Genomic DNA, 26,131 nt, shown 5'->3' with positions numbered 1-26,131 from the left:
ACCATTCCATAGGCTGGGTTCTGGATGGGATAAAAACAGAGATCAAGGCCTGCAAAGCCACAGGACCTAAGTTCCATTCTCCATTACCCACGTAAAGCCAGATGCACAGGTGATGCATGCAGCTGGAGTTCACTTGCAGTGGCTAAAGGCCCTGGTGTGTGCCCATTCTTTCTCTCTACCTGCCTCTTTCTCTATCTCTCACACTGTCTCTCAAATAAATAAATTAAATATTTTTAAAAAAGAAACAGAGAGCTGCTGAGCACCAACATTCACAGCTCCCTGCTTCCTCACTGTGAATGAATGCGACCAGCTGCCTCACCCTCCTGCTGCCATGCCCTCCCAGGCATAACAGACTGCGCCTCAAACTAACCTGAAATACACCCTCCCTCACAGAAGTTGCTTCTTAACAGGCATTCTGTCATACCAAACAAATAATATACTCTAAGCCTTGAAGTTTGTAGGAATCTCTGATAGATCTTGTTTAAAAATGTAGGTTTAGATAGAAACTAGGGTTAGAGGCTGGAATCCTGACTTTTTAACAATCCACTTCTGGATGCTCTTTACGCTTTGCATCTCCAGGATGCAGAGATCAATTTATGCAAGAATTTAGGAGAGAGACAAGAGAATAGAGGACAAAGAGAAAGAGGGAGAAAAGAGCCAGAGAAAGGAAGAGGATGAGATTGATTTATTTCTGAAAGATAGTGGGATTAGTCAGACAATAGTAGCAGTACAGTAAAAAGGGGGAAGGGATGAAGGAAAGGAAGAGGGTTTTTTTCCTCATAAGCATTGATTTTATTTTTTAAATTTATTATGCTTTTCCCCCAATTTATATAAATGTATATATTTTACATAGCTTATACCCTTGTATCCCTTCACGCCCGGTCCCCATTAGCATTGATTTTTAACTTACAATAATAAATGTATCAAGTTAGTGGATATATGCATATATTTAATTTTATCATTTCTAATTTTTTATCTAAATGTTATAGAATTGTTTTTTGAGAGAATTTGTAAATGAATAGAAGTGAAGAAAAACGTTAAGGGGCTAACAGTAAGGGCAGCACCACCCATCCGACCATGCCAGAACTAAACATCTGAGGAAGTAACCTCCAACACTCTGCAGCAATTCCAGGAAGATGCTGCCAACCCGCACAGAGAGTAGGCAGGAGTGGGCGGCGCCTCGGCAGACACAGCTCCCGGAGCCTGGGTGGCAGCGACTTCAGTTCTCAAAGGCGGGGCCTTGGCCACTCAGCAGAAGCAACTGCGGCCTTCGGGGGGCGGGCCCTCATCGTGACCACGCCCAGAATCGGGGGCGGGGCCACGGGGGAGCAGCTGCCCGTCTCAGGAGGCGGGGCCTCGGCTGGAGCGTCTCCAGGCCCGAGGGGGCGTGGTCCGGGGCGTGGCCTGGGCCCTAAATTGGCGCGCTTGCGACAGCGCGGGAATTCGATTGGTGGCGTTTGAACCCGGAAGCAGTCACCGGCGGCTCTCGGAAGCAGCCTGAACGCGGGGTTCGGCGCGGTGCTGCAGCTGCGGGATGGTCGGCGGCGGCGGGAAGCGCAGGCCCTGCGGGGAGGCGCAGCAGGTACTGCCAGGAAGCATGCGCGGGAGCCGCGAGGCGCTCTGGGTGACGGGCAGCCGCGCCTCGCCCGCGCCCCTCGCGCTCCCAGTCACCCCAGAGCGCCGCGCCGCGCCGTTAGTGTCTTTGCAGCAGATCATCACTCGCGCTCTCTTTCAGCCTCCGGGGCGCACCCGTGCGTGCACTTCTTACTCTAGTTCATTTGCCTGCGATGGTCGTGCTGGTGCGTAGAAAGTGCTGGCACACCGAGGCCCTTCTGACACCTTAAGTCAATCTTTAAGATTTCACAGAAGCCAGAGAAGCTAGGTCAGGACTCGTGCTACGTTCCCACTGTTCTCTGTACTTAGAGAAGCAGCATGATAAAGTGGTTAAGTCTGCTCTACCGCCAGACTTAAACCTAGGTTTAAAATCCCTGCTCTCCAGTTTCTAATTGGGGACATCGGGAAAGCTAATAACCTCAGTCTCCTCATTCAATAAAATGTTCTATCATATTGGCTCATAAGGATTACATGACTTCATCCATGCAGTAAGTGTTATTTAATGTTTCCAAGATTGTCTATTACTGTCATTGCAACCTGTTGGGGGGTCTGCATTTCAACAGGCATTATTGAATTTGTTCATGACCTTACATGATGTAATCCTTGTAATAAACTTATTGACCTATTTCTGGTGATCTTTTACCTTGTTTATTTAATAACACACATCTGTGAACCCACTGCCCAACCCAAGAACTAAACAACATTGGCCCCCCCCTTTTTTTTGCCTAATCTTTTCCAGCTGCCCCCGTCAATGTAGCTGTCATCCTGAATTTTCCACTTGTCTTTATAAATTTACCTATGAGTGTATACAAAATGTTTTATGTTTTTGAAGTTGATTTTAAAAAAGGCTGCCAGATTGCATACAGTCTTTTTTAAAAAAATATCTTATTTGCAAGCAGAGATAGCATGGGTAAGCTAGGGCCTCTAGCCACTACAAAGGAACTCCAGGTGCATATGCCACTTTGTGCATCTAGCTTTATGTGGTTACAGGAAATCAAACCTGGATTGTTAGGCTTTACAGGCAAGCACCTTAACTGCAGGGCTATTTCTCCAGCCCAGGCTACAATCTTGAGGATTTTTTTCCTTGATTAAGTTTTAAGATTGGAATATCTTTCTTTTGTCAATATTTCCATTTCATTAAGTGTAATATTCTAATAAAACTCTATAACTTCAAAACAATAAGATGCAAAGAACATAACCCAAAAGGAAAGAAATCCGGGTTGCAATGAAGAAAAATAAGTTGTCCTGAGAAAACTCAGGATAGGTAACCTGAACTAAATATAATCTTTGCAGACATGGCAGCAGTTGTCCAGTAAGCATTGTAGAGCCTACCATCCTTACAGTGCTCTGGTGCTAAATGAGCTGTCCTTACGTAAGGCCTTGCTGAAGAGCTGGCTGTAGCTCAGAGTAGTGCTCTTCTCATCTTGTTAGAGATAATGGATGCCCAACTTTGCATGCCTCCTCCTTGTTATTTGACTGTCAAAAGAAAGTTATCTTTTTAAATTGAAGGTTAGTAGTGATTATACAGAATAGCTCAGACATAGCTCTGGTTGCATGTTGCTAAAGAGCTAGCTTTTTTTCTTTTAATACAATTAACTTTTAAGATTAGAAAAGATTAGCATACAAAGTAATGGGCTTTGTCACACATTCTTGGTTTTTTTTTTTTTTTTTTTTTTTTTTTTTGAGGTAGCCTTATTCTAGTCCAGGCTGACCTGGAACGAACTCTGCAGTCCTAGGCTGGCCTCAGACTCAAGGTGATCCTCCTACCTCTGCCTCTTAAGTTCAGGGGTTAAAGGCATGATTTTTTTTTTTTTTTTAAAAGATGGTTTTGCTATGTATCCCAGGGTGGCTTCAAACTCACTATGTAACTCGGGCTGGAGTCCCACTTGCAGCAGTCCTGTGCCACAGCCTCCAGGTGCTGTGAAACAGTGCTACTGCTAACGGGTGTGTACCACCACTCTGGCAGAAACAGGTTTTCAACTGATAAGTCCCTTTGTATCCTGTTATTTTTCATAATTTGCTTCTGGTGTGATCCATGAATCTGTTTTAACAAAAGTCACAATGACATCTTGTTAACTAATCAAAAGATGAGGAAAACCTGCTTTTAGTCCTCCTTGCATGTTTAGCTTTTTACTTTTTGTTTTCTGTGCTCCCATTATTTTAAATTTAAAAAAAAATTTGTTTATTTTTATTTTATTTTTTTGTTCATTATTTATTTATTTATTTGAGAGCTATAGACACAGAGAGAAAGACACAGAGGGAGAGAGAAAGAATGGGCGCGCCAGAGCTTCCAGCCACTGCAAACGAACTCCAGACGCGTGTGCCCCCTTGTGCATTTGGCTAACATGGGACCTGGGGAACCGAGCCTCGAACTGGGGTCCTTAGGCTTCACAGGCAAGCGCTTAACCGCTAAGCCATCTCTACAGCCCTATTTTTAGTTATTTATTTGAGAGCAACAGACAGAGAAAGAGGCATTGAGAGAGAGATAGTGGGCACGCCAGGGCCTCCAGCCACTGCAAACGAACTCCAGACGCGTGCGCCCCCTTGTGCATCTTGGGGAATCAAGCTTCCAACCAGGGTCTTTAGGCGTCACAGGCAAGCATTTAACCACTAAACCATCTCTCCAGCCCCGTGTTCCCATTATTTTATAGAAACAGATTCAAAGACTTGCTGTGTAGATGTCTCTTGACCATTATATAAACCAGTTTTTCTACTTTGTAGGAAATAATCCTTAGGCTTTTATTCATAATATCCCATAGAGCATATATGTAGCTGGTAGAGATTGGTGAATAACAACCAGCAATGTTGTGCAAGGAAACTTATTGAAGTTGCTTTTGGAGGACTAAAGTTGCCCACACCAATTTTCAGTGTGAAAAGACAGTGGATGTGAAGAAGAGGAAGTCCTTTGAAGCCGATGTCTCTAGTGACCTTCGCAAAGAAGTAGAAAATCATTACAAGCTTTCCCTACCTGAAGATTTTTATCACTTCTGGAAGTTCTGTGAAGACCTTGATCCTGAAAATCCAGCTGGTAAGTTCCTTGAGAATCACTGTTTCTGCAATGAAGAAAATGGTAGGGAACTAGACAAAGGGTAAGCATAGTTTATAGAGAAAGAATATTTTCAACCCTGCATGCTGGCACATGTCTATAGTCCCAGTATGCCTATAATCCTATTAATTAGACTGATTGAGGAATATCATAAGTTTGAAGTCAGTCTGGGCTACTCAGTAAGGGCCTATCTCAAGGAATGCTTTCAGTTTCTAATGAGAAAAATAATGTAAGAAGAATCAAAGTTAAGACTTGTGTTAGATAATTTTTCATTTCTGTGACACAATACCTGAGAAATTGTCTAAAAGAAGGGGCTTACTTTGATGGTTTCAGAGGTCTCATTCTCTAGTACCCAATATCACCCACATAAAGTTGGCCTCAAAGTGATACATGCATCTGGAGTTCACTTGCAGCATCAAGAGACCCTATGTACTTGTATACACACACATATGTGCAAATTTAAAAAAAGATTTTTCTTGATCTTTCCATCCCTGCCTCCTTATAAAACTGGAGTACTCACCTCAGAAAAGCAGCAGGTGCCCAGCTGAGACTGTAAGATACCCATGTGCTTGGACTTGATGTCATTGTGATTTTATGTGGTACTCTGCCTCAGTGGTCTGTGAGCAAGAAGGGAGAGCCATGGAGGGGTAATGTTGGCCAGATGGTTTATTGTGCAGACATGAAGATATGAAGTGACAGGTGAGGTAGAGAAAAGGGAAGAAAGTGGTTTTTGTTTGTTTGTTTTTTGGTTTTTCGAGGTAGGGTCTCACTCTAGCCCATGCTCACCTGGAATTCACTAGAAGTCTCAGGGTGGCCTTGAACTCACGGTGATCCTCCTATCTCTGCCTCCCAAGTGCTGGGATTAAAGGCTGTGGTTTTTCTTTTACCTTCCTTAATCTACACTTTTTCCCTATCTCTGTGGCCTCTTCCTAATCTGAGTATTTGAAGATAACAGCAATTATAGCAGTGAGGTCAAGTGTTTATAGCTCTTATATGCCTATAAGAATACAAAACAGTTTGGTTTTGGCTAAATAAGGAATAAAAGGAATATTTGAAATGGGAAGCTAATTTGGTGATAAATGTAAGAAGAAATCCTGAATTTATTATCACATTTTTGTTACTCTGATTTGTTTCCATTGAATGTTTATTTGAGAAAGAGAATGGGCACACCAGGGCCTCTAGCAGCTGTAAATGAACTCTAGATGCATGTGCATCTGGCTTACATGGGTCCTGGGGAATTGAACCTCAGAGCTTTGGCTTTGCAGGCAAGCATGTTAACCATTAAGTCATCCCTCCTGTCCTTCATTGAATGTTCATAATACATGGCTAAAGATGTTTTCTTTCTTCTTCTTTTTTTCTCTTGTTTTTACAATTTTTATTAGCATTTTCCATGATTATAAAAAAAAATCCCATGGTAATTCCCCCCCCCTTCTTCTTTTTTAACTGTACAGTACTTTTTAAGACCATTTTAGTAATCAAAAGGCATTATTTCCTATTTGCCTACAGAAAGTTTTGCCTGAGTAAACTTATTTTCTTCATAGATGCACTTACCTCAAGCCTTGGACTTCAGTTAGTGGGTCCCTATGATATCCTTGCTGGGAAACATAAAATGAAGAAAAAATCCATAGACTTGAATTGTAATCTTCACTGGAGGTTTTACTATGATCCGCCTGAGTTCCAGACCATTATAATTGGAGATAATAAAACTCAGCACCACATGGGGTATTTCAGGTAAAGGATTTTTTTTTCTTCTTCTCTAGAATGCAGCTACCCTCCTCTTAAGTGTTAGTAGATATTTGCTGAACTCAGCCCAGCTGAAGGGCCTATTTCACCTTGGTGGATCCACAGTTCATCTGTTGTTTTAGCTCTTGTACCATTGTTAGCTACCCAGGATAGTGAACTCTTTCCTTTGAGCCTTCTTGCTTTTTTTTTTTTCTTTGCATTTAGAAACTTTCCCTTTTGCATTGAGAAGTATTCCTTTTGCCCATGAGAGATCATTTAGAGCATCTATTTTGGCTTTAGTCAGGTGCTTCCTGGGGCCACGAGCTGGAGCAGGCTGTAGAGTCAAGAGTTGCCCTATTTATTACCTTGGTGACTCTGTTCCTGTCAGTGGTGACTGATTTTACTGTGACTCGTTGTTCTTCCCTTAAATAGGGGGATAATAACTGCACATACATGATAGGACTATTATGAAAATTAACTGAAGGCATGCAGGTGCTTAGAATATTGACAAATGGAAGTAACATGAGAGGGAAACCTTGTGCTGGTGGAGATGCTATCTGGGAGAGTAGAGCTATAATAATGAATATACTAGAAGAAAAGACAGCATGTGGGGCTAGAGAGAAGTAGTGTATAGAAAAATGCTCAAAGGGCTGGGAATTTGATCAGGCAGGTTCTACTTCTAATTACCATTAGAACCCCGGTAAGTTTCTTAACCTCTCTGTATTTATTTCCTCAACTTTAAGATGAAGTATATATGAATAGGGTTCTTCAATCTCTAGTATTCTAGTATAATTCTCTGTCCTTTTCTGTTTTTCCTACATTTTTCTTTTTCCTAATAGCTCATGCACAGTGACTGTGCATGGTATCTCATACTTCTTTGGACAGACCTTATTCCCCTTTTTATTTAGGTATAAAATTAGGTACTAAGAATCTTAAATTTGGGTTCTGTAGTATAAATTAGGTTAATCATTGGTAGTCTGAAGAAATTTGAAGCTTAAATATAGCAAATTTGTTTTAATTTTACAAGTATAAATTGTCTTTAGACTTTGCTTTTATCTTACCTGGTACGATAAGCTGCATTTTTTTTTTTTGTATCTTTTGTTAATTCAGGGATTCTCCAGATGAACTTCCTGTGTATGTGGGCACAAATGAAGCAAAGAAAAATTGTGTGATTATTCAAACTGGAGATAATGTATTTGCTGCAGTCAAGTAAGAAAATATTTCATTCATATTCTCCTACTGAAGATTAAGTAGTTTTTACATGTCTGTAATTCATTACAAATGGGCATTGGGATAACCCAAAAGTTACAGATTTCTAGAAATCATTTCCATGACTTGAATGTAGTTGTACACAGTTCTGATTTGTTGCTCTTCTTGCTTCCCCCCCCCTAAAAAAAAAGCCTTTTAGTTGTTTTTTTTGTTTTGTTTTTAGGTAGGGCCTCACTGTAGTCCAGCCTGATATGATGTAATCTCAGGCTGGCCTTGAACTGAGATCCTCCTACCTTGGTCTCCTGAGTGCTGGGATTAAAGGCTTTTGTCACCATGCCCAGCATATGTTGCTTATTCTTGAGCTGGGCTAGTGGTAATGTGCAGAGCCGAGGGCTTGATCCTCTGTACTGCAAAAGTGTGTGTGTGTTTTCTAGACATATGATTTTAAGTAGTATCGCTAAGAGTTGTTATAAGAACCCGCCACATATAGGTCAAACAGGAAAGTTGAACACAGTGAAGTAGGCACTCCTGAAGTCCTAGGAAGGGCTGCAGGAATAGGCCAAGTCTCCAGAAATGACAGTGCGTGGCAGTGCTGGCCCATTTGTGTTTATGTCCCGCTGTCATCAGGAAGCTGGGAAGTCAACAAGTAGCTCCAAGACCACTTGTCTCAGGTAAAGCTGTGTCAGTCTAATCAGTGTCACCCTTGGCCTCTCAGCGCAGGAACTAAGATCTGACTGCTGCTGCAAAGCTCACAGCTGCTCTAACTAGTAGAATGCAGCAGAGGAGCCCTTCCCTCACATCACTTCTGTGTTTGAAATACCTCAGTCCCATGAGGAGTCCCAGCTGAAAGATAGGATGAGAAATGCACCAAGTTTTCATGTAGGAAGGGGCCCGAATACAGCCTAATGACCAGTTGGTGTTGTATTGAAAGGCCCAAGAATTCAGAAGCCCAGAAATACTATCACGCTCCAAAGGGAGCTTAAGCAGGCCCCTGCATACCTCAAACTCCAGGCTTTACTCTCTGTTGAAAGCAAGTAAAGAATCCCTCTTCTCATTATATCAGAGCCCGCTCCTAATATAAAACTAGGTAAAAAGGGCATGAGATAGCCCTCAAGGATGGGAAATGAGTAATGAAGTAAACCACTTATTTGGTTTCTGTAAATAGCCTGCACCATAAGCCTTAATAGCCCACACTGTAAGCCTTAGTAGCCTGCACCATAAGCTGTAGCAGCCTGCCTCAGACCACCAAGGTCATAGGAGACTGATACCACACTCTGCTACTCCCACCCAAGGACCTGCGCAAATGCTGACCACCAAGGTCATGAGACTGATTGGTCCACGAGGGGCTTGAACAAATTAAACTAATTGGCTTAGAAACTATGGAGTGGCACAAACTGACTGGCTCGCACCCCGCGGGCTCCTGATGTTAAAAAAATGATTGGTCTAATGCACAGGCTTTGTTAGAAACCCTATAAAAACTGTCCCGTTCCTGCATTCGGGGCTCTGCAGTCCTCTACCCCTGTGCGGTGTACGACTGGGCCCCAGCGCGCTTGGAATAAAATCCTCTTGCAGTTTGCATCAAGACCGCTTCTCTTGAGTGATTTGGGGTGTCGCCATATCCGGGCAGAGCGTGGGGTCCTCGTTTTGGGGGTCTTACAGTATCAGCCAGACATGATCTGAAGTCTTTTGTCAGTTGGTGTGCTGTTTGCATTGTAAGAAAACAAAGCAATTTCTATTTATACATAGGTAGGCTATGTTTTATGTGAGCGCTTGTAATTCTTTCCCCTTAAGGAGCTTTTTATCTCTGATTTCATAGAGCAGATTTTTAGTAAAGAGAATTCAAACCAAGTCAACCAGAGTGACCACTCATCTGGTGCATATATACTGGTGCACCTGGTAGACAGCCCACACTGTAGTTGTCCAAAAAAAAGGCTCTTCTAAGACCTTGGAGTTTCACAGGAAGTGTTGCTTGACATTGTATAGTTTTACTTTGTTTTCAGTACTGGGGATTGAACCCAGGTACATGAACATACCAGGGAAAAATATGTTCTGAGCTACATCCCCTGCTTTGATTAGTTGTTTTGAGCTTCTTTTCCCTCAAGGTAGAGTCTCTCTTTAGCTCAGCCTTACCTGGAATTCACTATGTAGCCTCAGGGTGGCTTTGAACTCTCAGTGATCCTTGCACCTCTGATCCTTCCACCTCTGACTCCCAAGTGCAGGATTAAAGGCCTGTGCTACCATGCCTGGCTTAAACTTTTAAGATTTATTGTTTATGTTGAATTGGCATCATCTTTGTTAGAAACTATAGTTGTTTACTGGCTTATTATCTGCCTTATCCATGAACATAAATTCCCGAGGGTAGAGGCCTGACTTACAAGATAGCTATACTGGCATATTGTTTGTCTCCTCCACTACCATGCAGGTTCGTGAGGGTGGAGGCCTGTCTTGCAAAATACCTGTATTGGCATATTGTCTATCTCTTCCACTAACATGTAAGTTCCATGAAGCCTGTCTTTTTCATGATACCCTTCCATAATAGTTGGCCCAATAGATCATGTATTAATCCTACAAATACCTTGGCATATAAAAATAATTTGTAATTTCTATTCTTAGTGTCATTTTTTCCAAGGAAGCAGTACCATAATACTTTTTAAAAAATTGAATCTAAGATTGTCCTGGATTTTTTTTTTTTTAGCTTATAAGATACCACAAAAGAAAAATGAATAAAACATACCTAGGTGATATTTGTCAATTTAAGTGAAGACCAGCAAGTGAGTATCTAGGAAGTACTTCCAATAGTTCATCTCAAACAGGAAATACAACTTTTTAAGAGTTATTACTGCTTTAGTTTGTAGAAAACTTTTTAAAACTCATATTAGCTAGAGCATTTAATGTCTTCCTGCATTTATTAGTTTACCTCTGTAGCAGACTGAGTAAGGTCTTTCAAAGCAGACTGTTATAAACTTAATATTTTTATGCCCCAGAAAGATTTTTTGTGCAGGTTTGACAGGAGGTGAAGAAATGCCAGCTAACCTGGCAGTTGATATTAAAGGTTAATCCATGGGAATGCCAGTGGTGATGAGGGTGTAAGAGCCTTACCAAAATGTAAGTGCTAATTGCAGAGAGCAATTTGAAAAATGTTTAAACAGACATCCATCCATCTCCAAGATTTTTCTTAACTGGTAATTGACATTGCCAGGTACTGAGCAGCGTTCAGAGTACACATTAGTATTCTGGAATAAGCAAGTCCATTCCTAGCTATGTCTACACAAATATGTTTATTAAAAATTGTGTGTAAAAACAAAAAATTAGAAATATCTCCAGTATACTAGGAACATAAGCTAAATAAATGTAATGTCTATGCATTATAATGTCATTAATAGGGCAAATAATCAATAAAATGATTCCATTTCTTTCTAATTCATGAAGGAAAAACATTTTAGTTAATTTTTAACTGTCTTTACACAACAGAGTTAGGATGATTTCTTTCCTTTTTTCCCCTGTCCCTGAAAATAAAAGTAGCAGTAATTTTGACCTGATAGGCCTTGCAAAATATCTGAGACCCTAGTAGACTGATCCAAGGTCAGGACTATTTGTTATGATAAATGGGTTTTGTTTGTTTGCTTGTTGTGTGCATAGTTAACGTATTCTCCTGGTATATGTTTGATAGTGACTAAAGTTAAGTGTGTGCTGCAGTCATAGTGGTTTGGGTCTGTGGCATTTGAAACCATCCTTCTCAGGGCTCTGAACTTTGATCTCTGGCACTCTAGACCACCTTTAATCCAGGCTCTGAATATGGCTGAGTTAATTATCCTTTGTGCCCCGGTTCCTAATCTGGAAAAACACTGCTATCAGTGCACTGAGCCTTTTTCAGTACTTGTCCCATGGCAGTGGCAGTGACTGCTATACATCCCTGAACATGGAAAGCAAATAGAAGCAAGTGTCTTCCTGGAATTTGATACTGGCATTGAGGAGGGGGTTTCCTTGGCGACTGCAGTTCAGCTTCCAGCTCTCTTACTCTTGATCTAGTGCACTGCCAGCAAAAAGTCTCAACTTGTTTGTGATCAAATTCAAAGTTATTTCTGCATTAAGGTACCGTGTTATTCACGTTCTTCTAAAAATTCCTTTGGATCGTGCTTTGAGTGAACTTGAGTATGGATTTGATTTCCCTTTGCATTCTCTTGGTTTATCACAACAATTTGAAGTTAACATTTAAGAGCCATAAGTATTAGAACAGTGTCTTCTGGCTTTTTAAATATAAGCATTTCCCTTGGTGTCAATACACACGTCCTTCCTCTTCAGCTCATTTTTCCAAAGCAGTGTGTTTTCTCAGCTTTTCGACCAGCTCTCACTTCTCTCATGTGTACAATAAAGATAAGCAAATTCCAGTCATACTTGCTGTTCCATGACACTTTTATTCATACTGCTTATTCCTTGTTTGATGAGGCCTTTAAGGATTTTTTTGTTGTTGTTGTTTCCTGTTTTTGTTTTCATGGTAGGGTCTCACGCTAGCCCAGGCTGACCTGGAATTCACTATGTAGTCTCAGGCTGGCCTCAAACTCATGGTGATCCTCTTACCTCTGCCTCCCAAGTGCTGGGATTAAAGATGTGCCCCACCACACCTGGCACCTTTAAGGATTTTTGAAAGGAGCATTGCATGAAACAACAATTTTTTTTTTCTTATGCAAGAGTGAGAGAGAGAGTAAGGGGAGCACGTGAGGGCCTTCAGCTACTGCACTCAAACTCCAGACACTTGCACCCCCTTGTGCGTATGTGTAACCTCATGTTCTTTGTCACTTTTGTGCATCTGGCTTACGTGGGACCTGGAGAGTTGAACATTAATTAGTTCTTAGGCTTTGCAGGCAAGTGCCTTAACCACTAAGCCATCTCCCCAGCCCAACATTTTTATCTTAGCTTCTTTCTGTGTAATAAGTAAGATGCCAGCAATATAATGAAGGCTTTCCCTTCCTTCTTTTTCAGATTATTTTTGGTGAAAAAACTTAAAGAAGTAACAGATAAAAAGAAAACAAGTATTTTGAAAAACCTAGATGAAAAACTCACAGGAGCAGCCAGAAAACTGGGGTACCCATTGGAGCAGAGAACGGTGAAGATGAGACAGCGAGATAAGAAAGTACGAGCTCAGTCTGCTCAGCCCTCACTGTGTGCTGCTTTGCAGATGTCTTCTCTGCTCTTCCCACCTGCACCGCATCCTTTCCTCTAGCCTGTCCTAAGGATCTGGATGCATCCCTGAGGGGCTCCCTCAGCCACCGGGACAGCATGGGAGGGGGTCAGGTGGCTCCTGCAGGTTGGTACACAGGCTGAGGTACACACGGACAATCACTACTATGCTTGCATAACTCACACCAGTGTTCACAAGTCTTGTAAGTTTCTTGTATCAGCTAGTAATTTTATGGAAGTAGGGGCTGGAGAGATGGCTTAGTGGTTAAGCGCTTGCCTGTGAAGCCTAAGGTCCCCGGTTTGAGGCTCAATTCCCCAAGACCCACATAAGCCAGATGCACAAGGTGGCGCATGCATCTGGAGTTATTTGCAGTGGCTAGAGGCCCTGATGCGCCCATTCTCATTCACTCATACTCTCTCTCTCTCTCTCTCTCTCTCTTCCTGTTTCTCTTTCTGTTGCTCTCAAATAAGTAAAAATAAACCAAAAAAAAATTTTTCTTAAGGAAGTGAAAGTAGCTTCATTCGTAATATTACCTTTCGTTTTCTACTAGCTAAGGTCTACTGATTTAGTGTAGGGTGTTAGTAGTTTACTTAAGACCTCAAAGGTAGAGTTCCATTTTGAGAGACAGCGCACAATAATATTGTTCATCTTCCCATCACACCTGTAGAAGGAAGCAGTCCTTTGTATTGACTCCATCAGCATTTCCCTTTGCCTCTACTAGTGCCTGCAGGGGGAAGGAAGGACTTTGTAGAGGGGGAAGTACTTCTGGAGTTTGGGTCCTTCTGGTTTTTCAGTTATAAAGTGAACAAGTTAGGTGGAAGAATTCTGCTTCTCTATAAATGAGAATTTAATGGGAGTTTCTGATGATTCCAGGGAAGAAGGGCATTTGCCATAGGAATGAGGGCTTGCCATTCTCCATCCTTTCCCTGTGGTGTTCTTCAGTGGTGTGTCTAAACATTCTAAGTTCAGTGAAGTGTTGATGTTTCTAAATAAGCTAAGGTGCATGAGAAGTACCTGAGTACTTGGTTATTCACATCCCTACTCCAGTTTCTTCTCTGTTCTTGCCTCAGCTCCAGGGGTGGTGCTCTGTGACACTAAGATGCTATCTAAGTGACTCCTAAAGACTGGAAATTGTCTCAGTACATTATGGCTTTTTTTTTTTTTTTTTTAAATGAGAGAATTGGCATGCCAGAGCCTCTAGCTACTGCAATCGAACTCCAGATGCATGTGCCATCTTGTGTATCTGGCTTATGTAGGTTCTAGGGAATCAAACCTGGGTCCTTAGGTTTCTCAGGTAAGTGCCTTAACTGCTAACCCATCTCTCCAGCCCCACCTCATAGCATTTTAAAAATAAGATTCTGTATTGTTATTTTACCTTCCTGGTTATTATAGGCAACATGTTCAATACTTTAGGACTAGAAGAAAGGCTAGCAATTCTGTTATTATGTCTTCCTAATTTGCCTTGATTGAAGACTGAGCTTCTATGGACTTAAGCAGACCATATTTTTTCTGTCACCTACATTAAATTTTCTTAATTCTTCCCTAGTTCTATAAATAAGCTATGATTGAGATTTAAATTACAAAGGTATGTTTATTCTGACCTCTCTCCCTCAAATTTATTTATTTATTTATTTATTTATTTATTTATTTATTTATTTATTTATTTTTTGAGGTATAGTCTCACTCTAGCCCAGGCTGACCTGGAATTTACTATGTAGTCTTGATGGCCTCAAACTCACAGTGGTCCTCCTACCTCTGCTTCCCGAGTGCTGGAATTAAAGGCATGTGCCACCATGCCTAGCCCTCAAATTTATTTTTATACTAGTTTTTTATTAAAAGTAGCTAGTGCAAACATAAATACAAGGAAAAACATAACTGTATCTTTCCTTGTTGCTAACCATTTTCACATCCCTTTTAATTATGTGTATAGTTTTTTCAGTGTTATTGTGAGATCTTATAAATGAAGAAATTTTTCATATTTTTATTATTCATTATATTTTATGATCTTTAAACATTGATGAACATATTGTGATTATAAATTTATTTTGCTAAGTTTAAATTCTACCTCATAATTTAGAGTGACTATAGAGTATGGTGCTTGTATTTTAGAAATTAGCTTACTTAAAATTTTCAAGCACAGACAGCCATATCCTGTTATACTTTGATTTATGCGCTTATCTAATTATTGTCATTGAAGCAGTTTCTGTGTGTCATCTTGCCAGGTCTGAAGTACTTTGACAGATGCTCATAGGCCTGACTTTTTTTTTGCTTATTCCTAATTTTGTGGGTATTCTCCCCTCCATCCTTTAAAAACAATCTTCCATACTGATCAGTATAAAAATAACTTCATTGTTTAAATTACCATTTCTTTGATTATAGAGGATGTTAAGTGTTTTTCATTTCTCTATTAGTATTTCTCTTAGGATGTACCTAAACTTTACCCACTTTTCTTTCTTTTTTTCTTTCTTCCTTTTTATTCTTTTTTGGATTTTTCCAGGTAGGATCTTGCTGTAGCCCAGGCTGACCTGGAATTTGCTATGTAGTCTTAGGACAGCCTCGAACTCACAGTGATCCTCCTACCTCTGCCTCCAAATGCTGGGATTAAAGGTATGCACCACTACATCTGGCCTTTCCCTGTTCTTCTATTTTTTATTTGAGTTAGTCTTTTCCTTTATTTATAATATTCTCCTATAAGTATTAATCTTTTTCAATTTTACTATGAAACATTTTGTATGTGCAGCTCATCAGTAATTTATTTTTTCACTTGAGACACAGTCTAGTGTATCTCAGGCTGGCCTTAAGCTCGGCTCTGAGGCCAGAGATGCTTTTAAACTTTTGATCCTCCTGCCTGCCCCTCCATGAGGTTATAGGCATACTATCCCTGGCTTGTGCAGTCATAAGGATCAGACTCATGAATGCTAGGCCAGCAGTCTACCAACGGAACTACATTCCTTGCACAGTTCTTCATTTTTACCTGATAAATTTTTGCAATCAACTATATAAATCTTCTATAACACAAAATTATTTTTAAAATGTTTGCCTGTCTTCTGGCATCTTTATAATGTTGTTTTAATCTGGCTACAACCATATATTATTGTGGTCTAAAGATTAAGATATAAGGCTAGAACTTTATTTGCTTTTTACTAAATAGTGAACAATTATTAGAGAGCTTCTTTTAAATAATCTGCCCTTTCAGGTGGTTTAGTAAGAGATAATGAAATCCAGGCATGGTGGTGCACGCTTTTAATCCCAGCACTTAGGAGGCAAAGGTAGGAGGATTGCTGTGAGTTTGAGGCTACCCTGAGACTATGTAGGGAATTCCAGGTCAGCCTGGGCTAGAGTGAGACCCTACCTCAAAAAAACAAACAACAACAACAAAAAAGGTAATGAAAGAAATAGAGAGTGGCTAACAAGGATAATGGGTAAAATAAGTTTTCAGATACCAAAGACCTACACACAATGTTAAAATTAGAGATTTCTTTTTTTTCATCTTGGAAACTCCCTAGTGGGATACTGGATAGTGTATTGAGAAGAGACTTGGGTGAGATGTGGTATGCGCACCTGTAAACCCAGCATTCATCAGGCTAAGGCAGGAAGACCATGAGTTCCAAGTTCATCTTGGGCCTTATATAGTGAGACCCTGCCTTGAAAAGAGAAGAGAAGGAGGTGGGGGGGAACCTTAAGCTTTACAGATAAAAATGAGAGAATCCTGCCTTCTTCTCACTGGAAAACCCACCCTGTTTCGCTTTTAAGTCCCAGTTCTTAGCCTTTGTACCTGGGATGTGCTTGGACCTTAGAGAAATCAATATGTTGGCTAACCTCCTATAATAGGAAGCCTCACAAATCAAGATGCACATTTCTAAATGACTACCACCACTTATTAAAGCCATTTGTTTTACTGTTTTATAAGAATTTCAAATGCTTGACTTCTGGCTATCTTTAAATATATAGTATTTACCCCAGGGTTCAACCGTAATGAAATCAGATGTTATTGAATGCAGCATTTTAATGAAAGTACTCAGGCTTGTGTGTGTGTTGAGGCAGGAAGGGCATTGGTTTGATTTGGTTTTGTAGGGCTGGAGAGATGATTTGGTGGTTAAAGGTGATTGCTTAATTTGGTTTCATTTGGTCTATTTGCCATGATTTCACTTTGTTTATTTTCTCTTGTATTTAGGTTGTGACAAAGACCTTTCATGGTGCAGGCTTGGTTGTTCCAGTTGATAAAAATGACGTTGGCTACAGAGAGCTTCCTGAAACAGATGGTAACATTTCATTAATAAATGTGTTTGTACATGGAGGAATGTTTTCCTTGTGTTGAGAAATAGATAATTGTGAAGAACAAACTCCAATTTCAGTCCGCTGGGTTAATGCATCTTCATACCTGTGTGACCTTGAGCATCTGTAAAGTAGGGCTAATGGTATTTTTCTCATAAGGATATTTGGAATATAAGTACTTCATATAATGCTTTCTCCAAAATGCTCCAGATATAACAATTAAATTTAAAAATGTAAAGAATTTTTAAAATTTTTAAAATTTACTTTATTTGCAAGCAGAGAGAGAGAGAGAGAGAGAGAGAGGAGACAAACAGAGAATGGGCACGCCAGGGCATCTATAGCCACTACAAATGAACTCCAGATGCATCCACCTCTTCTGCATCTGGCTTATGTGGGTCCTGGGGAGTCGAACCCCGGTCCTTTGATTTTGCAGGCAAGCACTTTATCCACTAAGCCATCTCTGCAGCCCTAAAGAATTTTCTTATGAGAGAATTACTGCCCCAGGGCTTCCATCCACTATAACCAAACTCCAGACGCATGTGCCACCTTGTGCCTCTGGCTTATGTGAGATCTAACATGAGTCCTTAGGCTTCACAGGAAAGCGCCTTAACCCCTAAGCCATCTCTCCAGCCCAAAATTTAAAGAATTTTAACCTTTTGCTCACATTTTATCTCCTAAGCTGTGTTAGAACCTTTCACATTACAGGACTTGCAAAATAGGAATTCCTGAAATAGTAAATGTTATATGGATCTTCACAAACACTTCCTTATCTGCATGTAAAACTCTTTAACTTGCATATACTTAAGATATAACTTCATATGTAAGTATAAAGAAAGGGGTTTGAAACAGACTGCTGCACAAAATCAAATTATTAGTTTGGAGTAAGGAATTAAAGTCACTTGCTTTTAAGTCAGTTCTTCTCTTTCCCTCCATGCTCTTACTGTGAACATTCTTTTATTTTCCTGCATAAAATTTAAAGAGAAATCAAAACGTATGTGGCTACTTGATTTTTAAGAATGAATCAGCTTTGACAATTAGTTGTGTTGGTTCAGTTAAAGATCTGCATTTTCAAACCAGTTCTTTAAAATAATTGTTCTCAAACATTCTTGTGCAGTCTCCAGCTACTGGGTTGGGATGTGTTATATATGACAATTCATACTTAATTTCCTGTGGCCTTTCCTGTTAGAGGACTTACATGGGGAAGTGACTGTGGATGAGCTGTTCAGTGCAGTGACCACACGTGGCTCCCGAGCACTTCAGATGTGGCTGATGTACTAAGAGACAGAATATGTAATTTTTTATTAAATTTTATTTAAATTAAATAAGGTGAACTCATATTTATAGTTTTTATACTGACTATGCATTGAAATTGTACGTTTTTAGAAATTTTAGAAATATTGGGTAAAATATCTTTAATTTCACATGTCATTTAAGGTAGATAATAAAAAAAAGCATGTAGTTCAGATTATATTTCTCCTGGACACACCAATCTATCTGTCTCTACCCGGAAGCCAGAGCTCACCAATGTCTGCTGAAGAAGGGTTAGGAATCTTCATTCCAGTTGCAGTCTTTGGCTTGTCTGTCAAGGACCTCTCTCGTGCTTTCTGCTCACTAGTATTCATTCCCATGGCTTTAAAAGACATCATGACCATTCCCCCTGGGAAATGCTGAGAATATCTGTCACAGCTGTAGGGGTAGAGGAGATGCAGAATGAAAGCATGGTCTCATACACTAGTTGTGCCATTGTGGTTCTAGAGTTTTATGTCTTACCCTAATCTTGTAGGCATTAGGTTCTTGTGTGGTTTTAATAGGTTATACTATAAAGACTTAGAATTAAAGACAATATCTTGTTGATGCCTTGTGTTACTTGCCAGCATGTGTGTAACTACATAATGTTCCAACATGCGGCTCTAACAATGTTTCCTCCCCTTTCGCGAATTTCCCTGAACCATGTTGGGTATGTTTTAGGACTACTTCAGTGATGAGGTCTTGGGATCCTTTGTGTCTCTGGATAATTATTTAGCTTTTTGAGTTCTTTGTGTATTCTGGATATTAATCTCTGTCAGATGTACTGCTGGCAAAGATTTTTCTCCCATTCTGTAGGTTGTCTCTTTGCTCTATTCAGTGTCCTTTGCTGTACAAAGCTTTGTAATTTCATGAGATCCCAGCGGTTGATTAGTGGTTTTATTTCCTGAGCAATTGGGCTTATATTGAGAAAGTCATGGCTTATGACAATATGTTGAGGTTTCCCCTACTTTTTCCTCTAGTAGTTTCAGAGTTTCAGGTCTGAATTTAAAGTCCCTGATCCACTTGGACTTCTGCATGGAGAGAGACAAGAATCTATTTTCATCCTTCTACATATAGACATTCAGTTTACCTAGTACCATGTTGAGGCTCTTTACGTCAATGAAAATTTTTTTTTTTTTTCCTAGCTCAGGCTGACATGAAATTCACTCTGTAGTCTCAGGGTGGCCTCGAACTCATAGTGATCCTCCTACCTCTGCCTCCTGAGTGCTGGGATTAAAGGTGTGCGCCACCATGCACAGCCCATCAATGAATTTTTATGTCTGTCTTTGTACCAGTACTATGCTGTTTTTGTTACTGTGGCTCTGTAATATAGTTTTAAGATCGGGTATGGTGATACCACCAGTCTTCTTTTGTTGCTTAAAATTGTTTTGCCTTCTCAAGGATTTTTGTGCTTCTAAATGAATTTTAGGATTTTTTTTCTATTTCCATGAAGAATGCCATCGGGATTTTAATGGGGATTGCATTAAACGTGTAGATTGCTGTTGGTAAGATTGATATTTTCACAATATTGACTCTTCCAATCCAAGAACATGGGATATCTTTCCATTTCCTAGTGTCTTCTGCAATTTCTTGCTTGAGTGTTTTAAAGTTTTCATTGTAGAGATCCTTCACTTCTTGGTTAGATTTATTCCAAGGTACTTTTTTTTTTTTATGCAGTTGTGAATGAGAGTGATTCTCTGATTTCATCCTCCTCATGTTTGTTGTTACTATATAAAAAAGCTGATTTCTGTGTATTTATTCTATATCCTGCTATATAGCTATAGGTGTTTATCAGGTCTAACAGTTTGCTGGTAGAGTCTTTAGGGTCCTTTAAAAGAGTCATGTCATCTGCAAATAATGATAACTTGATCCCTACCTTTCCAGTTTGTATCCCTTTTATGTGTGTCTCTTACCTTATTACTATAGCTAGGACTTCCAGTACTATATTAAATAGTAGTGGGGACAGAGGACACCCTTGTCTTGTTCCTGAATTTAGTGGAAAAGCTTCAGGTTTTTCTCCATTTAGTAATATGTTGGCTGTAGGTTTGTCATAAATAGCCTTTATCATGCTAAGATATGTTCCTTGTATTCCCAGTTTCTGTAGGACTTTTACCATGAAGGGATGTTGGGTTTTATTGAATTCCTTTTCTGCATCTGTTAGATTATCATGTGATTTGGGTCCTCCAGTCCATTTATATAATGTATTACATTTATCAATTTGCATATGTTGAACCATCCTTGTATCTCTGGGATAAAGCCTATTTGGTCAGGGTGAATGATCTTTTCGATATATTCTTGTATTGTTTGCCAATATTTTGTTCAGAATTTTTGAATCTATGTTCATGAGGGAGATGGTAATTTTCTTTGTTTGGTTTTGGTATCAGGGTGATGCTGACTTTGTAGAAGGAGTCTGGTACAATTACTTCCTTTCCTCTTTTTTTTTTTTTTTTTTTGTTGGTTTTTGTTTGTTTTTTTCAAGGTAAGGTCTCACTCTAGCTCAGGCTGACCTGGAATTCACTATGTCATCTCACATGGTGGCCTCAAACTCACAGTGTTCCTCCTACCTCTGCCTCCCAAGTGCTGGGATTAAAGGCATGCACCACCACACCCAGCTCTTCCTTTTTTTTATTTTACAGAAAATTTTGAGAAGCAGTGGTGTTAATTCTTCCATGAAGGTATGGTAAAATTCACCAGTGAATCCATCTGGGCCTGGACTTTTTTTAGTTGGGAGACTTTTTATAACTGCTTGGATCTCCATACTTGTTATAGATCTATTTAAATGGTTTATTTCATCTTGATTTAATTTTAGTAGGTGAATCAAGGAAATAACCAGTTTCTTTCAGATTTTCAAACTTAAAGTTATATATATTCTTAAACTATGCCCTTATGACTTTCTGAATTTCTTTGGTATCTGTCATAATGGTGCCTTTTTTCTCTAATTTTATTAATTTTTGTCTTTCTTTCTTGTCAGATTTGTTAAGATTTTATCAATCTTGTTTATCCTTTTAAAGAACCAACTCTGTTTCATTGATACTTTGGATTGACTTTTTGCATTTCTACTTCATTAATTTCTGCCCTAATCTTTATTTTTCCCCACCTGCTGATTTTTGGTTTGCCTTGTTCTTCTTTTTCCAAGGCCTTAAGATGAAGCATTAAATTGTTTACTTGTGAACTCTTAATTTCTTAACATAGGCACTTAGAACTATAAATTTCCCTCTTTGGACTGTCTTCATTGTGTCCCAGAGGTTTTGGTATGTTGTATTCTCATCATTTGATTCTATGAATTTACTGATTGCCTTTTTGATTTCTTCAGTGACCCATTCATCATTCAGTAGTATACTGTTTAGTCTCTATGAATTTCTGTATGCTCTGTAGGGTTATTTTTGTTGCTGATTTGTAGTTTAATCCCATTGTGGTCAGATCAAGTACAAGGAATTATTTCAATTTTCCTTTATTTGTTAAGATTTGCTTTGTGTCCTAATATATGATCTATTTTAGAGAATGTTCCATATGCTGCTGAGAAAAATGTATATTCTATAGCATTGGGATGGAATGTTCTCCTTTTTTTTTAAAGATTTTATTTATTTATTTAATTTGAGACAAGGAGGGGAGAGAGTGAAAATGGGTGCGCCAGGACCTCTAGCCATTGCAAAGTCTTAGACGCGTGCACTACCATATACATCTGGCTTAAGTGGGACCTGGATAATTGAATGTGGGCCCTTTTACTTTACAGGCAAGCATCTTAACTGCTAAGCCGTCTCTCCAGCCCTTGGATAGAATGTTCTGTAGATATCTGTTAGGTCCATTTGTTCTATGACATCATTTAATCCAGATGTCTCTCTGCTTATTTTTTGCCAGGATGGCCTGTCAGTTGATGACAGTGGAGTATTAAAGCCACCAACTACAATTGTGTTTAGTGTTATCTGACCTTAAGTCTAATAGTGTTTGTTTGATGAAATTGGGAGTCCCCATGTTAGGTGCATATACATTTAGGATTGTAATGTCCTCTTATTGGAGTGTTCCTTTAATCAGTATAAAGTGGCCTTTTTTATCTTTCCTCACTAATGTTGGTTTGAAGTTTTTCCTATCAGATATTAGGATAGCAACCCCTGCTTGTTTCCTAGGCCCATTTGCTTGAAATGCCGTTTTCCATCCTTTCACCTTAAGACAGTGTCTATCTTTTATTGAGAGATGAGTTTCCTGGAAGCAACAAAGGGCAGTATCCTGCCTTTTAATCCAGTCTGCAAGCCTGTGTTTTTTGGTTGGGGTATTGAGACCATTGATATTATTATTGAAAGGTATGTGTTTATTCTCACCATTCTTGTTACGTAGTGCTTCCTGTTTTCTTTTTACTCTCTTGTTTTAACTGTTATTTGAGTTTGTTTTTTTATTGTTTCCTCATGTGTGTGCTCTGCTTTCTCTTAAGCATGAAGGATTTGTTCAGGCATTTTCTGTAGAGCTGGCTTAGTTGTCATAAATTCCTCAGTGAGATTCTGGTCGGTTCCTTCCTTTCTGGTAGATCTTGGTCTCTCCTGCTTCTCTACTGTGGCCAATAATAACCTATATACCTTCACTTTTCAGAAGAGTGTATTTTCCTGTGGTTTTGCTTAAATCCCTCTCTAGACTGGTTTTGCGTGACTCCTATACTGTCATCTTACCCAGAAGTACTTAGATAATTTATCATGAGGTTTCTCTATGCTTTTACCTCAGGTTACATGTTTGCCATGACTACACTTTTCCCCCTTTAGTAAAACTTATTTTAGTGAATGTTTGATTCTGCATTCTTGTCTGTTACAATGTCATCTTTTTGTTTTGTTCACAAGTCACTAATGAATATAGGATAGAGCAAAACCGAATGAACTATTGTCTGTTGGATTTTCTCCTTTTTGTTTGTTATTTGGTTTTTCGAGATAGGATCTCGCTCTATCCCAGGCTGACCTGGAATTCACTAGACTCAGGATGGCCTCAAACGCACAGGGATCCTCCTACCTCTGTCTCCCAAGGGCTGGGATTAAAGTTGTCCACCACTATACCTACATCTGACTTTCTCCTTTTTAATCCAACTTATTTTTTAAAAAATTAGGGAAGGATGGAATTTTTTTAATATTTTATTTATTTATGGGATATATGGGTACACCAGGGCCTCCTGTCATTGCAAAAAGACTCCAGAAAAGTGCCAGTTTGTACATGCTTACTGAAGAATTGAATTCAGGCTTGTAAGCCGTATAAGCTGAGCCATCTCCCCAGCCCTATTCAGTGCACCTGGCTTTATAATAGGTACTAGGACATTGAATCCAGGCCATCAGGCTTTGCAAGCAAGTACCATTAACTTCTGAGCCATCTCTCCAGCCCAATCCAACTTTTTATGTATATGGATCAGTCTAGAGGTTGACAATTTTTCTGTCTAGGGCCAGAAAGCAGATGCTTTATACTTCACAAGCTACTGTCTGCTACATTCTTGTTTTGGTTTTCGGTTTGTTTTCCAACCACTTAAAAAGGCAAAATCATTCCTAGTTTATAGGTACTTTAAATAAAATGAGCCAGACTTGGCCAAAGTTTAACCATTCCTAGACTAGCCTATCAAACATCTTTGTATTATGGACAATCATTATAGTTTGTAGGAGGCTAAGGCAGGGCTATTACAAGTTCAAAGTCAGCATGGGCTACAAAGGGAGACCATTTATCCAAAAAGAAAAGCAATCATGATTGCATCCATGGGAAAACAGTCATTATTTGTTAGCTTAAATAATCTTTTCCTATGAAGGCATTTTTTTCCCCCTGCTTGAACCCTAAGTAAGAAAAGAAGGTTTATCATTCTGCACTGTAACATGGCAAATTAATAAGGTGACCTCACTGGGTTAGTATGAAGCTACATTAGGAAAATCCCACTTCAAACCTTTGCACCTTTAAAGATTGTTATAGGGCTGGAGAGATTGCTTAGTGGTCAGTGTGCTTGCCTGCGAAGCCTAAGAATTCATGTTCAAATCTCCACGTCCCACATAGCCAGACACATAGTATTACAAGTACACAATGTCACACGTATGCACAAGGGGGCATACGCATCTAGAGTTCGTTCTCAAGAATGGAAAGCCCTGGCGCACCCATTCTCTCTGTCTCTCAAAATAAATAATAAAGATTGTTATAATCTATGTTGTATAGATGACCTCTTTTTTAACTTCAGCTGACCTTAAGAGAATTTGCAAGACAATTGTTGAGGCTGCAAGTGACGAAGAAAGACTGAAAGCATTTGCTCCCATCCAAGAAATGATGACTTTTGTGCAGTTTGCTAATGATGAATGTGATTACGGCATGGGGCTTGAATTGGGAATGGACCTCTTTTGCTATGGTTCACATGTGAGTACAAAACAACAAAAACAACACACTCATAAGTTTGCAGCATGTGCAGGTTAAGGACCCCAGCTTGTATTTGAAAGTGAGCTTTTTGAAAGTGGGTACTCTAAAACTTTATTTGAAATCCATCTTATATTCTGACAAAGGTGAATAACCAAGATTATGTTCTTCAAGATCCCATTAAAGTGCATTTACCTATTAATATTGCAGGGGTTCACCATTTAGTTTGCTATGTGTATAGGATTGTACAAGTGTAGGGGGGGTGTACACACACCTTTCCTTTGGTTGTATTTCATTTGTATTTTGTGAGGTGGTATTACTATGTTTGAATTCTTAAGTATTATTTTTAAATGCCTTCAGTTACAATTCAGGATGGAAGTCTGTTCATTCTTTGCTCATTAACAAATAAGAGCAGTGACATCAGTACTTGCTTACCTGGAATTGCCTCCTGGTCAAAGGACTGGAAAGTGTAATGGCAAAACATGCTTCTGGGGCTAAACAACTTTTACATTTTATCACCCCCTGCTGTGCAAGATTGGGCAGTGTTTCCAACACTTGTGTTTTTTTTTAACCTGTCAATGCCTTCCCGTGTGTGTGTGTGTGTGTGTGTGTGTGTGTGTGTGTAAGAGAGAGAGAGAAACCCTGTTCCAGAGAATGTCGAAGTCAGTAATTCCCAGACTATAAAACAATCATGAATCACCTGGCGCTATTGTTAGAAAAGCAGATTGCTTTAGTAGGTCTGGGATGAGCTCCACACTACGCATTTCTGACATGCTCCCTGGAAGTTGTGATGCTATTTACAGACCATACTGAGGCACAAGACTAAACCAGTCAGTAGCTGTCTAGCTTTAGTATGTATCAGAATTAGGTAGTGGTGTTCGCACATGGGTGCTCCTGCCTTTCACATGGAAGCTCCCTCAAGTTGCTGAGTTATGGAGTAGGTCCTAAGAATTTGCATTTTTTACAAGTTACCAGGTAAAGTTGCTACTGATCAGGAGAAGACAATCTGAGAACTCTGCGACAAACCAAATTACAGTGCCTTTCTCTGCCTGCCTGATACATGTTTCATCAATAAAAGTGACCAAAATATTTACCAGCCACAGTGACAGTCATTGACCAGACAGGGTAATATGTGAACCACCAGCAAGGACATGATAGTTGAGGATTACATATGCAAGGAGAAGGTTACCATAGTAAGTGCTGGTCTGCATTCACTGCTCAGCAACAGAAGAATGCAGCACTGCTCCTTTCGCACGACGCTAGTGTCTGCACGGGCAGTACTCTGCTCACTTGATAAACCTAAGGCCAGACTCAACAGAGCAGAAATGGTTCTATGATAGAAGTAGAGGGAGAATGAATTAGAGGATACAGGAGTGATTTGAACACCCACATTTGGCAGACCTATTCTTAAAAGATCTACGAAAGAAAATCAAGTCTAATATGTTAGA

At 39.6% G+C, this 26,131-nt stretch overlaps 1 protein-coding gene across 2 annotated transcripts in view; it reads left to right on the top strand.

Moving 5' to 3' along the window:
* The first annotated feature begins 1,482 nt into the window (after positions 1-1,482).
* The window catches only part of LOC101616519 (histone PARylation factor 1), a 39,911-nt gene continuing 15,262 nt past the window's right edge, over positions 1,483-26,131 (top strand). For both annotated transcript variants that reach the window (XM_045141350.1, XM_004657141.3), the window contains exons 1-7: positions 1,483-1,582; positions 4,483-4,642; positions 6,202-6,391; positions 7,493-7,591; positions 12,572-12,722; positions 16,945-17,032; positions 24,514-24,686. In XM_045141350.1, coding sequence (XP_044997285.1) covers positions 1,535-1,582; positions 4,483-4,642; positions 6,202-6,391; positions 7,493-7,591; positions 12,572-12,722; positions 16,945-17,032; positions 24,514-24,686 — 909 coding nt within the window. In that variant the 5' untranslated portion in view covers positions 1,483-1,534. The remainder of the gene's footprint in view (positions 1,583-4,482; positions 4,643-6,201; positions 6,392-7,492; positions 7,592-12,571; positions 12,723-16,944; positions 17,033-24,513; positions 24,687-26,131) is intronic.

Source organism: Jaculus jaculus, chromosome 1 (genome assembly GCF_020740685.1).
Source record: "Jaculus jaculus isolate mJacJac1 chromosome 1, mJacJac1.mat.Y.cur, whole genome shotgun sequence".
Lineage (NCBI taxonomy): Eukaryota > Metazoa > Chordata > Mammalia > Rodentia > Dipodidae > Jaculus > Jaculus jaculus.
This window is presented reverse-complemented; position numbering and strand designations above follow the sequence as displayed.